At 37.2% G+C, this 15,209-nt stretch overlaps 1 protein-coding gene across 11 annotated transcripts; it reads right to left on the reverse strand.

The window, feature by feature from the left end:
* Positions 1 to 1,346: 1,346 nt before the first annotated feature.
* On the reverse strand, positions 1,347 to 13,387 carry LOC103707495. Of its 11 annotated transcripts, none has more exons than XM_008792087.4 (12): positions 12,761 to 13,373; positions 12,501 to 12,626; positions 10,101 to 12,397; positions 9,455 to 9,579; positions 8,175 to 8,283; positions 8,028 to 8,067; positions 5,629 to 5,718; positions 5,421 to 5,520; positions 5,162 to 5,301; positions 3,297 to 3,399; positions 2,061 to 2,638; positions 1,347 to 1,874 (listed from the first exon to the last, which is right to left on the reverse strand). In XM_008792087.4, the coding sequence occupies exons 3-12, from the start codon at positions 10,249 to 10,251 to the stop codon at positions 1,592 to 1,594; spliced, it is 1,719 nt and encodes a 572-aa protein (XP_008790309.2). In that variant the 5' UTR covers positions 10,252 to 12,397; positions 12,501 to 12,626; positions 12,761 to 13,373; the 3' UTR covers positions 1,347 to 1,591. The 11 variants fall into 11 exon arrangements, 10 of the variants coding, with proteins under 10 accessions (XP_008790309.2, XP_008790316.2, XP_008790287.2 ...); XM_008792094.4 differs by having other exon boundaries at positions 10,101 to 10,301; positions 12,321 to 12,397; positions 12,501 to 13,373; XM_008792065.4 differs by having other exon boundaries at positions 10,101 to 10,304; positions 12,321 to 12,397; positions 12,501 to 13,372.
* Positions 13,388 to 15,209: the final 1,822 nt, after the last annotated feature.

The raw sequence follows: 15,209 nt of genomic DNA on the forward strand, positions 1-15,209 counted from the left end.
CGATATCAGCTCCCCATCCATGGCGACCCGGCGCAGCACTTCTCGTCGCCGGAGGCGGCCCTCGAGACCGTCGCCCCGTTGTTCTCGTCCGCAATGGCCCCCGGCTGTACACTAGGCCTGATGCTCGGCGAGGCCGTGGGCAGCTTCGCTCGGGCCACGGTGGCCAGAGCGGGGAGCGCCGGCGAGCAAGGGCCCATCAGAGTGGTCGCCGACGTCGAGTACCTCCACTTGCTGCGGAGCCACCTAGAGGTGGACGACATCCTGGATCGTCCTCTCCGGGACTTGAGCCGCGTCATGAATGCCGAATCATCGACGATCGGGACCTGCGCGGTGTGCCTCGAGGAGATCAAGGAGGAGTGGATCCGGACCATCCAACTGCCGTGCGACCATGCCTTCCACTTGAACTGCATCTCGCCTTGGCTGCAGCGCAGCAATTCATGCCCCATGTGTCGAGCAACCGTACCGCATCTTGAAGATGATTTTTTTCTTCTAGCTTCATGATTTTTTTTTGACAAATTTGCAAAGAAAAAACTGGTTCCCAAGTGTTGTACGAGTTTTGTGATATTCTTTTGCCCTGTGATCGAGAAAAGTATCAGACGCAAGATGATAAAAATTTTCTTAAAAGATGATTTTATTCTTGTACTGGAATATTTGCTCCATCGTTGCTCGTGGATACATGCCTGTAATCGAAGCATGTAAAAATATATGTGTGGAAACTCTGCTCCATTCTTTTGAGGAACAATACAGCTTATTCAAGATGATGCAAACGTGATCAAGAAGGGTTTCTTCCTTCCTAGCTATTGTTTAATTCTTGATCATTTTTTTTTTCTTTTTTTTCTTTTTTTCCCATGTAAACTAGACTACAGTAATGCTAGTTTCTTTCTCTTTTTTTTTTAAAAAAAAGAACAATGAACATGTGTTTTTTCACAGGGTGATGAAAATCAAACACTTCCACATGTTACATAAGAGAAACTACGATGACAAGTGATAGCATTTTGGTAAGAGGAACTTACTAGCCTCATCCAGAAATTTTAAATTACATATTGAAATAGTATTATACTCAAACAAAAAAAAAAGTTCATAAGATATTAATATATTTTTATACCAGCAAAATCTTGAGAGATAAACAAGTTTAGAGGCTATCCCATTGACTTTGCTAAGGGATCGTTTCACATTAATGATTTTTAAGACACATCATCAAGTTGAAATTAGCTTCTAGTTTAAAACTAATTCCTAATCAAGCAGATTGAATTAAAATTAGCTTCTGTAGCCATGGAGACATGCTCCATGCATGACTGATGCTTCCATGAATCATAAAGACTAAACCTGGATGCTAAATCCTCAGATGCAATCAAACACTTAATGATTCATCATTTTGAGTTTGAACTATCAGCAATGATATATCTTCCCCACAAACATGACGACATTACATCTTTATTTGTATATGGCAGAATCTTTTCTTTTCGAGAAATTAAGGGGGTAAGTTTTCAAACAACACGACAAATTCTAAGCTATCCCATAACATCTCATTTGTATTCTAAAGAGCAGCAGCTCTCTGTCACAGTTTACTGAAATAATTGCATGTCTTCTCTCAACTTCTAACGAAACTTGAACTGAAGCAACAGAACCAATTTTTCTTTTCCCTGTTTCGCCCCAACGTTCCTTCATAAAGACCATTCTCGTGAAAACAATCGGTCTTGATGCTGCCTTCGTCGCACACCCTTCTCATGCTCTCCAACACTGGTGGCTGTGCCATGGTGACTTTGGATTCTATCAACTTGTTATGGGAAGAAATCCTAAAATCAATTGCCTCTGTGTTGCCCAAAATCGCAAATCTCTCCTTCGATAGTGGGGCAGACTCCACGGTGCTGTTTCTACAAGGATTATAGGCATTAATAAGAGAACATCAACTTGCATGTGATATCAGTACTGCGATAGATGTAATTCCATTTGACAGAGATACTTCGTAATATATGCTTATGGAGAAGTATTAAATTATAAAGAATGTAAAATTCTAGCATCCAACTTGGTTTAAGTATCATTGTATTAGTTAAACTGACCTGGAACCTTTCGCAAGTGACCTGGCTTCAGAACTGGCCGAGGTTTTTTCCATGTTGCTACCGATTTCAATTGCATCTCCACCACTGGCAGAACCAGCCTCTGCAGCTGCTTCAGAAGCTAGTAACTGCTGATCAGCTGATGAACAGTTGGTCAGGATGTTAGAACCTCGGTTTCGAATAATAGTAATTGCACTATCTAATATGCCTAGAGCATGTTCCACCTCAGGACTGACAAAAGCTTCATCTCTGACAACATGCTCCTGACCAGCGATTGGATTGGTTGCAGGGGCACTATTGACTTGATCCAATTCCAAACATTGATGCCGTTCTGGCTCCTCCTCTACAATCTCAGAGACAAATGAACTATCTGTTACTAGTGTTGCTTCTACAGTTGCTTCTACAGTGGTTTTTACTGTATGCTCCCCAGGGATGGGGCCTGTAAGTTTCTCCCCTGTTGTTCCCACTAAATCTGTCTTGAATTTGTTGTGTGAATCCAGGCCCTCACGAACCTGAATATACATTGGTCCTTCTAAAGCCCTGCGGTAATCATCATCACTGGTGGCCACAGTTCCAACAGCCTGCAAAGGATGTTCATCATTTTTGCTAGGTTATTTTTGGATGACCTCGATTCCAGCATTAAACGATTAACACTGAAAAACTAAATGTATGCCAAATATTGGCAGCAGAAGCATGCAATATCGATGACAGTCAGGTATTACTAGATTATCCCTCTGCTATAGGTCATTTAAATTGCAAGGAAAAATAAGGAGAAGGAAAAGGAGAATTTTTCCATGTAATAGAAAGATTTTCAAAAGACATACTCATGACGTTCTCAAGAATCTGAAATTTTCTGTTGAACAAACAAATGAAAAACTATTTTTGCCAAATAAAAACAAGATTTCCACTTAATTTTCTTTACAACCATACCCACCCTTGAGGTAAGCATTGAAAAACTATACTTCTGCTGACTTGAAATTCATGATAACGAAACTATACTTCTGCTGACTTGAAATTCATGATAACGAAATTGAATTGTAATATATAAAAAATCTTAGCTATTATTATGTGGCATAATATTTTTTTATGGGGTACGGCTGTGTCTTTGGCTTTACTTTATCTTTGGAAGATAAACTGTTACTCCCTCCCCCTTTCTCTTTGAATAAGTGGAACATATAATACAAGATAGCAATAATGAATGTCCCCTAGCTGTACACGTTAAACAAATGAAAATAAGACCTTTTGATATAGCTTGTATCCACTGCCCAGTAGCTGCCTTGATATGAAGTTGATAAGTGATGGAGGCACAAAATCCAGCTTGATGTCCATATTTGCTATAGCCCTGGACAACTAGAAAATCTAAATTAAAAAGAAGATAAAAAAAGCTAAATATTAAAACTAGGGCATGGGTGTTGATTTGTAATATTATGAAGATCATCAACGAAGTATAGTTGCTAATTACTTTTACTTTAAGGTTCTTTTATTTCCAAAAAAAACTCTAATAGCAGGAAATAAATAAACAACAAACTAGTACGCATCTCGACAAGTTACTTTTACTATCCATGAACGAAATACAGGCATTCATGAGTACTCCATACACTTGAAAAGTAAATGACTGCTATTTTTCCATATAACTTTGCTATTACACACTTATCATCTTTTGGCAAGGTTAAATATTGTCTCATTGGCCATAACAACTACTAAGTAGAGAACATTTATGGAGGAAAATAGCAGAGCTTAGAAGCCTAAAGCATAAGTGGATTTGAGAGCAATATCATGAGGACATAAAAATTTGAGAGCAGATTCTTCTGTTAATCTGACTGTTTCTTTTGCTTCAATGTGTAGATGGAGAATATGGCAACTAAGCAACTTTGGAAAGTACTGCTTTTTGACATAAAATTGGAAAAAAGAGACTACATTTCCAATGGCTGCACATTTAGCAACATAAGATGAAAAGAATCAGAAAAGTAATACAGCATATCCATTTAACTAACAATGGTAAAAAATATATGATGTTTGATGGAGAAGGCAGAAGTGTCAACAAGGGCAAGAGTGCAAGCAAGATATTGAAGCTGGAATGTTTATTCAAGTAGATACAGTTGGTCATTGAAGAAGATCCTTGTTTGCCTCCCCCAAAAAAAAGAACAAGAGAGAGAGAGAGAGAGATCATTGTTACGTTCTTGCGGGTATCCTGTCAAATTTCTACAATCACGAGCAACCATGGGATTGGGAAAGGGGATATTTGGATTGGAAGATCCTAGGACAATAATACTAAAATATTCTAGAATAGTTTGTTTCTATCCATTAAATCATTGTATTCTATTATACTGATATTAGTATGTATATAAAAACAGTAGCAATGACAAGTGATCTAAGATAGGGTGGAAGCTTTGGAGCCATTATGGGAATTGGAGAGAAAGGTTGCAGCACACAAATGAGCTCTATTTCCCTTCATATGGCATAAAAATATTAAGTGAAAAGGGCATCTATATTACAATACTGTGCAGTTTAGAAATCCTTCAAAGCAGACAAGTAAAACATATGGTTTTTGCAATTAACAAAATTAAGCAATAGGTTAGTGTTTACTCTATTCTTCCATCATTGGCAGAAAGGAAGCTAGACAAAATTAACTGATGGTCCCTAATTAAACAATATAAAATCTTCCAAACTTCAGTCATGGCTAGATCTTTGTCCCAGACCTGGTAAACCAGTTGTATATGACGATTTTATTATTGGTAATTAATATTCAGCTAAGTTTTGGCAGAATTATCAAAGATAAATATAACCTTTCTCTCTAGATACCTAGTCCTAGATACTTGAGATGGTTAGCTTTTTTGACTGGCAAATGGTTGTTTCATCATGCCACCTGAATAATGCACACAACATGGGGATCCTTAAGCATAGTTATCCTGTAAGCAATATGGAGAAAAAACGATGATGGTAAATTGTAATTTCCTCAAGTTGAACATGATGTAGTTTGAGTGATGAAACTGGAAACCATAGCAAGCCTCACCAAAGATTTATCTCGGTATAATATTACCAGCATATCCCATCTTCTGAGAGAATGTGGTTAGATGGTTAGACAATCTCGTAATGCAACTTACCTGAAATAGCTTCTGTTGGCACTAGCTTTTTGCAAAACGAAGCCTCCAACTAAATCTACCCGTACTGTATCTTTTGCTTCAGGAATTCCATCTCTACTGAACCCATGAGTGCTTATATCTATATGCTCCGAATCTGAAATCTACAAGAGAATATACAGCATAAGTATATCGATTTCTAGCTTAGACTGTTAAGCTTTAAACAACAGGAGAATCACTGAATTAGTTCAACAATAATACAAGCAAAATATTGGGATTTTACCGTGTTGATTAGTACAAGAATAAGATCTTCCTTCAAGTATTCAATTTCAAAGTAGTGCAGAAGAGCCTCTCTATCTGAAACTGGCCAGGCAACCTTCACTCTTTCTTCCAAATAGTGAAAGAACAAAAATTTATACATCGAACTTTTAAGGCAAACCAAGCACAAGGAAAGACTCCAAAATCATTCACCGACAAAAAGCTTAACCAACCTTACTAAAGATATTTCTTCACCAATTCTGACTTTTTGCAAACAGGTGGACATGGTAATTTTGAATGTCGGTAAGTTGTACTGTGGCCACCTGGAAAAGAAGATACTTGTTCAGCATATGGGCCGTGAAGCTATGATCTTTAGTCAGCTTAACGCCCAAACTGCTCCCAAGTGCTGTAATAATGTTCCAGTTATCAAAACAAGTGAATTAACTGAGGGCATATCATTCTTCAAGCACTGCTGGCATCTCAATATGGAGTTGTTTATAATCTTTTCCTATGCTATTGTTAAAAACCAGATCATCATGCGTAGGGGTTAAGAAAGGTTTGACATCTGTACGAAGTTATTTGCCTTTAGTTCGAATATTCATGTTGCACTACATGGTTGCTTCAAATAGGAAAGAAAAGGATTACTAGATTATGGCGACCAGAGGAAATACAAATACAGTTGTAAGAAACTTATGGGCTGGGAGCATTTCTGGCTCACAAAGTGCAAGAACTTGTTGCACTACCTCAGCTTGAGGCACACAAAAATATGTTTATGAATGCCTAATCAAAGTATAGTGAAGTCTAAAATGAACTATTGCATAAGGAAATGACAAATCAGAGATCAATTAGCTCTTGGAAGTAGTGTGAAGGGTCTGGACCTAGAGTTTAAAATGTTCAGTGATAAAGAAGGTCCAAGACGAATGTGTCAAACAATTGATGCATGATAAAACAAGGAAGAGTAGGATGAGGAACAAGTACATGAAAGGAGGACTAGGAGTTGCACCAACTAAGGACAAGTAATTATTAATATGTACAATGGAACAGAGCAAAACAGGATTTGACTCCACTCCTCACTCCCCTAAATATATTGAAATAAACTCTGATCCACACAACGTGGTTCCACCTTGTGTAATTGTTCTATAGGTTTTGTATGTGGTATGAAATATGAGCCTTTCTGGATGGAATAGAATGGAATTGATGACAAAGCTGTATAATATATACTTCACCGAATAAAAATTTAAAGAACAAAAACATGAATCAACTGATTCAAGTTAAAATAGGTAACAGGACGACCCACATAGATTAATGTGCAGCCAATTCTAGGAGGGTTTGATTAGACTTTAAAAAAACCCGTAAAACTTAGTTTCGCCTAGGACCATAGCATCACTGTTGTTTGCATCAAGCACTCCAAACTGTTTTTTTCTTAGTTATTTTTAACTATGCCAGATAAGTTTGCTGCTAACAAAATGATACAAATAGAATGTATACACAGATTTGCTAGAATGCGCCACAAGGCCTAAAGGATAGAAATATTTTGGGGATATTCTAAGACTCACTAGTATTATCCACATAAATTGTTTTAAGGCTCCTCATTTGACAAAAAAGAATATGTGATATAGGAAAAATTAAGGATGACCTATGAGGGCTAGGCGGACCTAAGAAGAGGATGAGAAAAGGGTTTAGGTAAAACAAAAAACATAAAAAAAAAAGCCTACTGTCCTGTTACAAAAACAACACAGAAAAGGTGTTTTCTGGTAATCGCAAAAACAAGAGTAAAATGACACTTATAAGAGCAAAAGACACATAATATTAGCAGAGATTGAAGATAACAAAAGAGAGATAAAGAAGAGAGAGATTGGAGGGGATAGGATCATAGGAAGGGCCAAACCTGGCAAAATAACTCTTTCATTCATTCAATTATTTCAAATACAGCACCCTCTAGTTGACAGCCAAAGACCACTTTATTGTTTTTATGACTTACAAGTAAACTAGGCCTTGTAATAATCCAGTAACTAATCACTAAAACCTTTCCTAAAATGCAAAAAGTGGAACCACACAAAACTCTACATGAAGACACCTAAAATACCCATAAACCACATCCTCATGATTTTATGACTTACCCAACCCAACACGTATCTAAAGTAGGACTCTTGTGACAAGTCCTACTTATGACAGGACTCTTGAAAACCTAATTTTAAAAATATATAAACAAAGTTCCAATATCATAATAAAATCTGGAGTCAGCTAATTTTTTGCTCATTATCAGTATGGCTCTTAATAAGACTAATCTGGTAAACTGTTGAGATCTAGAAAAGCAATTTGCTTGACCCCTATTCAAGTCCTCTAGGACAAGAGCTGCTAGCATAAACATAATATTCGTTCTCGATAAAATTTAAAACCAAAAATTTAGCAAGCTACAGTTGATGTTGCTCAAAGGCCAATAACCAAGGGCACCCAATTAAAATCTTGATATTATATATCATCTCAAAGAACTCCAGGCTTCTATTGAAATAAAGAAAACTACAAGAGAAAGCAAATGAATAGCAAAAACATGAAAATGTAACATTATGCATAAGGAAAAAAAATTATAAATAAGCAATAATATGTCAGCCATGTTAATCCATCCACTCACCATTTTTTATAGAGAGTGGACTCCCATGAAACACATAAACCTATGAGAAAGAAAGAGCATTAGTCTTATATATGCTTTAGTGTCAGTTTTATTTGGCAACCAAATGCCAAAAAACAACAGTCTTATAAGACTGAAGCTTCAACTTACAGACATCAATAGGTCCATCAACGTAACCTTCAGTAAGAAGAGTATGAAATGGGGTGCCATGGGGACCTTCACGATACATCACACGAAAACGATCTGTATCTTGTTTTATCTGGAAGGTGTAAAAACATCAATAAATAATGCCAGCATGTAACTTGTAATGATGAAAAGAACAAAAAAGAACAGTGACACTTCCATGTTAATAATGATAGTACCAGATGACCAATGGGCAGAAGACGAGTTCATGACTTGAAAACATTCATGTATGGATCCTCCACAGACTCTCATGAATATCAGATACAATCATGACATTATTAATGATGATAAATGTAACAGTTCAGGAGCATATTACAAGGACTAGATATCAGAAGAAGAGTTGCTATCAGGAACTTAGATATGCAAATGTTAAAGGAAATCGAAGAACAGAAGGGGGATAAGGTAGACTATATAGGAGAGGACGATAGGCTTTTCCACATGCATAAAAGGGTATTACTTTATTTCATGGAGCTATAAACAGGCTATAATTGAAGAAGAAGGTGAACTGTAGGAATGAAGAGTGAGGAAACATGATGGGAAGTTTAGGACAATGGGGAAAATGACAATTTTTTTTAGATAACTAATTTAGGAGGGAGCCTAAGTGAAGGATGAAGTGACAAAAGTTATCACAGAAAAACAGTTTATTGCTAAGTGTGAAAAAAGAATTCTCCAATTTTCCAGGATAAACAATTTTGCAGCAGCTGGATGAATTGCCATTGCTTATTTCCTTCTTTAACATAGTCAGATACAGGTATTGTTTGTCATTGTTTTACAGAATTGGTCTTTTTGGCATGTCCTGGAGACCCAGATGATTCTTTTGGTAAGTCTTCAATGATTGATATTCCACTCAGCTCGGTAACCTAAAATTAGGATGTCTGCATGGGCAACCAGAATGAGCTTGAATTTTTACTTTGTAGGTTTAGGGTTCTAAATATTTAGACTCAGCGGGCGTCATTGTGACTCGTAGATAAGAAAAACAGATTCTACATGAATATATGGTTAACTTTTTATGAGTAAACTGGATTTAAATCTTCCATAGCTATAGACTAAATCATCAAATTATTTTTTATATCCATTGAAACAGATGCACTAATATTACCATTTCATTGCATCACGTAGAAGGACTTCACATCTGATGCTGCTGATAATGAAGAATTAAAACAAAACTAATAATCTAAATTAAAATTTTTTCAAGAATTCAAAAATCATGTTTTGAAGAAAAAACAAATACAAGATAATACTGATACCTTCCAATCACTCTGTGATGTCCCATGAGCCTTAAGAGATTCCATTCCACCTGAAGCACTTCTCAACATCTCAAGAAAATTGGAAACCTCTCTTGCCCGTTTTTCTACAACAGGCTCTATGTCTCCTGTCCAACACAAAGTTAGAGAAATTTAGAGCATGCCAAGAATATATAACATCGTGAGGGAATAATATTACTAAGCATTACAGCCTCCACAAGAAAAGAAATTAGTACATCAGACAATTTCATGAGATAGAAATGTAACACTTAGCAACTACAGCCATCTGAAGGAGAAACCTCAATATGGAACAGATCAATATAAAACTCAGATATTTACATTCAGAATTTGTACTACTACTCTATATTAAATCTTGGCTGATCTATGAAAACAATAATCACAAGAGGTAATACTATATTGCTTTCATGGATTTCATAGAAGATATAAGTGCAAATCTAATCTGTAACCAGCTGGACAACATGAGGGTCTTTATTTGTAAGTTTGAGTGATAATATTCTTGCTAGACCAGAAAGATGGAAAATAAGAACCATACACAAGCAATAAAAACAAAAACAAAATTGTGAATTTATTACAGCAAATTCTATCACAATTGGTTGCAATTCGAAGGTGCATTAAACAAAATCCCAACCTTTCATGCCAGACCACGAGGAGCGTAGAAGTTGTTTTGTAACGAGTGACTTGATTGACTCTTCATTTGCAAGATCAGGCAAAGCCAGAGTCTTGTCCAGTCTTTCTCGTAGTTCTAGAACTTTCTGTTTCTTCTCCATTTTAACCTCCATACAGCTATCAAATATTTTTTACCTCCAGCCAATTATGTATCAACCATATGCTACTATTGGACCATATAAAAAGATATGTTAGAGATGAATCCAACTGAATCACCAAAATCATTAGAAATATTATATAGATATTCTCCCTGTATTCAAAATAAAATTACTTATTAAGAAGATCCCGATTATATTGAGATGGAGAATAACATGCAGGTTAAGGTACCAGTAGAAGGCTTGCATCTTCCGAAAGCAAAAAGTTTTCTGATTATTCTTTTGTGGTAAATAAAACTACAAAGGCCCAACTTCTGCAAAGAAAACACTTGAGAGCTAACCAAGCGCCATTTATAAATTACCAAATAGAGTAAATAGACAGACAAAAGTATAAAAACTACAGTCCAACAAGCTAGAAGCTTTTGAAATTTAAATAGGAAAAATCACATGAAAGAATTAAACCAATAATTCAAGTTCCTCCTCTGTAGGTTCCCTTCAGGGGATGCCTTTTGTTTTGCCTTCTGTTTCCTTCTCACTGTTTTTGATGTTCCACTTCATTCTCTTAATGAAATGGCGAAGGCATTACCAATCTTTTACCCAAAAAATTAAAAAAATAAAAAAATAAAGTAAAAGTCAAAGTTTATTCTGATAGTTTCTCTGTGAATGGCTGAAATATCAAATAAAAAGTGTATGTGCATGCTCATGTCCAAGAAAAAGAATGCATAGACAAATGCTTGAAAAAAATAACTGTTAGCAAAAGCTATCTAAGCTCCATCACCTTGTCTGCTCAAAGAACAAAGGCCAAATCTAAAGACCCTATCAATATTTCACGAGGGTCCCACAATATGCACAAATTCGTAGGAATTGTAAATCTGAGTGGTAGTAAAGAAAGTAAAAGCATTCTGCTTTACAAAGTTTCTAAGCCATTGTCCTTTCCAGTATTAACATATCTAATACAAAAAGATCTTAATTAATCTCCCAACTGGAGTACCCATGGATATGAGAAAAATACACAATGTAACATACACAAAATCCACTGAGCAAAGCTCATCGTATATGACTCAAAAGAAACTTTCTGTATGCTTTGTATTTTATGAATGGAAGAATGGTAACAACTCACTCATCATTTCTATTGTCAATGTTCTTTAGCGAGACTGTAACTGGTGCATTAACATGACATACTTCTATCTTTTTTCCAAAAGCATGGTTCTTTCTAACTATTGTTTCCCTGATCACACAAAAGCAACAAACCCAAGGAAAACTCACCGAAGCACATCCAATGGATGAAGAGATTCTTAAACACAACATGCTATTAGAGATGTGCTATCCCTCATATCAGTTAACAAACAGCAGCAATAAAAGCAAGTTGCCTATCTTCAACCTCTACGCTTTGACCCAGTGTTTGCCTTCATGAACTTTCCCACAAACTATTGTTTTCTCAGTCACTGGATAGTCTCAAACCATCAACAAAGTGCATGAAGCTACGCTGAAACTCTAACCAAAATGATCAAATTATACCATTAATTATCATTCTAAAGACCTTTTCTTGCATCCCACAGAAGCAGGATGCAGATGTCACCCACTCACTAAGAATCAGAACTACACATGTGAAAATATGTAGGGTCAACAGCTTTGCACTCATGTCACATGTTACTGGAAAAACCAACAAAATCAGTGAACCTATATCAAATCAAGTTCAATCACAGAAGTTTCTTCATAGACCAACACCTCTCCTCGCACATCTCATGCAACAGAAAAACCAGTCAAGTATTGATTCAAATCCGAAATTCAAACAATATAATTTGATAATAAAAAAACTTCTATCTGGACAAAGCTTTTCTCTGGATTATCCCTGGCCTCTATCATCATGTAATGAAGAACTAGCAGAACTCATTGCTGTATGTCCGAAACCATAAAAATTAAAAAGAAAAACTAAAAAAAAAAATAAAAAATCCATTTTGGGACTACCAAAACCTCCTGTGGAACTACCCACTTCTTCTGTAAGAACAGAAAACCAAAAGAATTTATCAAATCCATTGACACCATTAGCAAATTTAAAGAAGAAAATAAAGAGCGAGAGGATTTACTTGCCCATATCCTTTGTCCACTCAATTCATGATATCTAAGTCCAAAGGAAACAATCCACGCATATCATCTACACAGACTGCAGAGAACAATCAGATCTGATCTAGAGAAGTCCCTTTATAGCATTCCTGCACGTATATCCCAGCACCTTTACTAGTATATTAGCCACGAAAGCTATTTACCTAGATCCAAAATCTTCAGATTCCAATGCCAGATTTGCCGACAAAATAGCTGTCTTGAGGCTATCACTGTCCCCCCACATCACATGGAAACTTTAAGCACCCACCCCAGCTCCCTACACAGAAAATCTGTAAAAATAACAATTAGGGCATACCAGCATGCACCACAGAGCATCTAGCTGAAAGCACCAAAGAAACGATTAGAGATGCCTCACAAATATACGAAATTCAGTCAAATCTAATATACAAGGAGTTCTCTTTACCGACATCTGTGCCCTTTTTACCAATGATCCCCAGCATCGAGAATTTGCCACCCAAGCCAAAGACTCAGATCCAAAATCTAATTTTGAGCAGAGTTTCACCGACAAAACCCAATTTCGGGGCAAGCCCTGTCCACTTTAATCTCGTAAACAATCAAAATTTTACATCCTACCAGTACGATTGCCTCCTGCTCCAGCTCTGGTTTGTAGAAAAGTCGCGGGAGCTCCAACTTGGACAAATATTTTTAACCATATATGGCGATAAGACCCGCGCCCCACAAAAGGCAATCTAGGGGCAACCCCTTGTCCCTTCCCACCAGTTTTTTTTCCCACTTCGATCCCGGATAGCGCAGCAGAATCAAGAATTAAGTTTACACCTACCGGCACCAAGAGATCTTCATCGTGATATGAAAAGAGCGGATTTGGACGAATAGAGTGGGCATACGAGGATGGAACCAACTACGTACCTACGGAAAAGAAATCAATGGGTTTCCTTTTTAGCGGTGGGTGGACCGGTGAACGAACAAGAAGAAATGAAAACAAGGAAGATCGACGGCAACAACAGAGCGTACAAAGAAAGCAGCTTTTGGCTTTAAAGTCTACTTTTTTTTTGGTACAGCTTTATAGTCTACTTCGGCGGCAGGCGATTAGTACAGCAGAAAGCAGAGAGACAGGTGGACGACAGTCCAAAACGCGGACGGATTACGGTAGGATGGAAATGGAATGGGCGAGGTGTGTCACGTGAAGTGCGCCGCGCAGCGAAGCGGCCGTCGGGATCTTCTACCAACTTGGGGGCATCAGCGTAGGACCATATTCCATAGAAAAATGACCAACTCCCATATACTTTTTTTACCCAAAAAAAGGCAAGCTCTTTTTCTAAAAGACTATTCAAAAGGAAAAAGTATTCCTCAAAAGCATGCTTCTCTATATATAAATTCTCAATTCCTTTTAAGCCTTTACCACACACAACAATCCGCAGGTTCTCGCCTCCAGAGTTGCGCTCTGTCTTGTCCGTATGAGACCGACGGCATCTCTCAATGCTGCCAGAAAAAATCTCATCGTCTGGTCAATCTCCGGTCTTCAAATATTTGCAAGTTTAACGCGTTGAAAGTAGAAAATTATTTTTTCCATCATGGATTCAGTCGATCATTGTGCCTTTATTCCCTCGAACAGAGTACTTCGTAGAGAGGAACATTCAAGGGGGCAAGAGGTTTCATTGGGGATAAAGAATCAGACTTATGCTCGAATCGGACTTATGCTCCTATCATCAAGCATGTGGCCATGAGACCAACTGATGTTGGGATCTTTAAGGTTCTCCGGGCACAAATTGTGATTTGAGGTCCCATGTATACCATATGGGACGGCCATAATAATTATATAAAATATGTGAATTTATCCAATTGACGCATTATTGTTTGAAAAAAAAAAAAAAAAACTCCAGATAGAGAAAGACTCTCTTTCCAATATGAGCAGTAGCTGAAGAATTATAGAGAGCTATGGTTGGTTGTTGAACAACGGAAAGCATGGGAGAAAGAAATAAGAGTCCTTTGTCCTAGCATGGAGCTATAGTAGGATCTAGATGAACAAAAGATTTCAAGCTCTACCATAGAGGTTGGTCTCACTAGTTAGTAATATTTTTCATCAACTTAGATGAGTTGGACTTTCCATCTTTTACAAAGAGGTTAAACGAGCACATAGGAACCTCTGCTAGCAACATCATATCGATAAAGTGCTAACCGAAATATCTTTATGACTTGCAACATCCAAAGCAAATAAGATAGGAGCATGAGCACCCAAACCCATATCGGAAAAAGCCTTGGCTTAGCCATAATGAGATCAATCACTTAGTCTTCACTACTAGAAATACCTCTTAATTGGAGCTTGAAACTAAATCAAAGGCATAGGAATAAAGCCCTTTCTAGGGCTATTGTGCCCGAGGTAGAAAACCATAACAAAGAGAGAAACTCGCCCTTGGCCTAAGGGCTCATGGAAATAACACAATTAAGCCAACAAAGATGAAGGATGGTAGGCAGGGAGGGAAGATATACTAAGGATGGTTCATAAGAAAAGAAATTCCAGCATAGACTAAGGCCTAGAAGCATAGTTCCAAGTTCCGCATTTGAAGCATAGGCAAAAACTAAAAAAAGAGCTTTATTTAAGGTAAGTTTCATCTGCTTAAGCTAAAGCTAGAATCAACATGGTCTGATCAATTTGGTAGTTCTTTAGGAAGAGATGCTGACACAGATAGATATTTATAGTAGAAATGCCTAACATATAATTCAAGACCAGCTGAAGAACTACGATAGGATTTGCCAAAGCTGATGAGAATAAATAGGAGCACCCCTTTCTTGAAGAAGGTGCTACCATAGTCATTCAACAATAGAATCTTTCCATCTATCCAACTGACACATTAATGTATTAGGTGAATGACCCAAGTACTTTCTTTCATAGG

This window comes from Phoenix dactylifera, chromosome 8 (assembly GCF_009389715.1).
Source record: "Phoenix dactylifera cultivar Barhee BC4 chromosome 8, palm_55x_up_171113_PBpolish2nd_filt_p, whole genome shotgun sequence".
Classification (NCBI taxonomy): Eukaryota; Viridiplantae; Streptophyta; class Magnoliopsida; order Arecales; family Arecaceae; genus Phoenix; species Phoenix dactylifera.

Bases quoted from the DNA above. Each gene is read 5' to 3' on its own strand.
- LOC103707495 (XM_008792079.4), bottom strand. From the start codon at position 10,251: ATGGAGGTTAAAATGGAGAAGAAACAGAAAGTTCTAGAACTACGAGAA. The intron at 3,400-5,161 runs GTAAGTTGCATT...CTAGTTGTCCAG, and splicing joins GCCAACAGAAGCTATTTCAG to GGCTATAGCAAATATGGACA. The intron at 1,875-2,060 runs GTCAGTTTAACT...TAATCCTTGTAG, and splicing joins TCACTTGCGAAAGGTTCCAG to AAACAGCACCGTGGAGTCTG.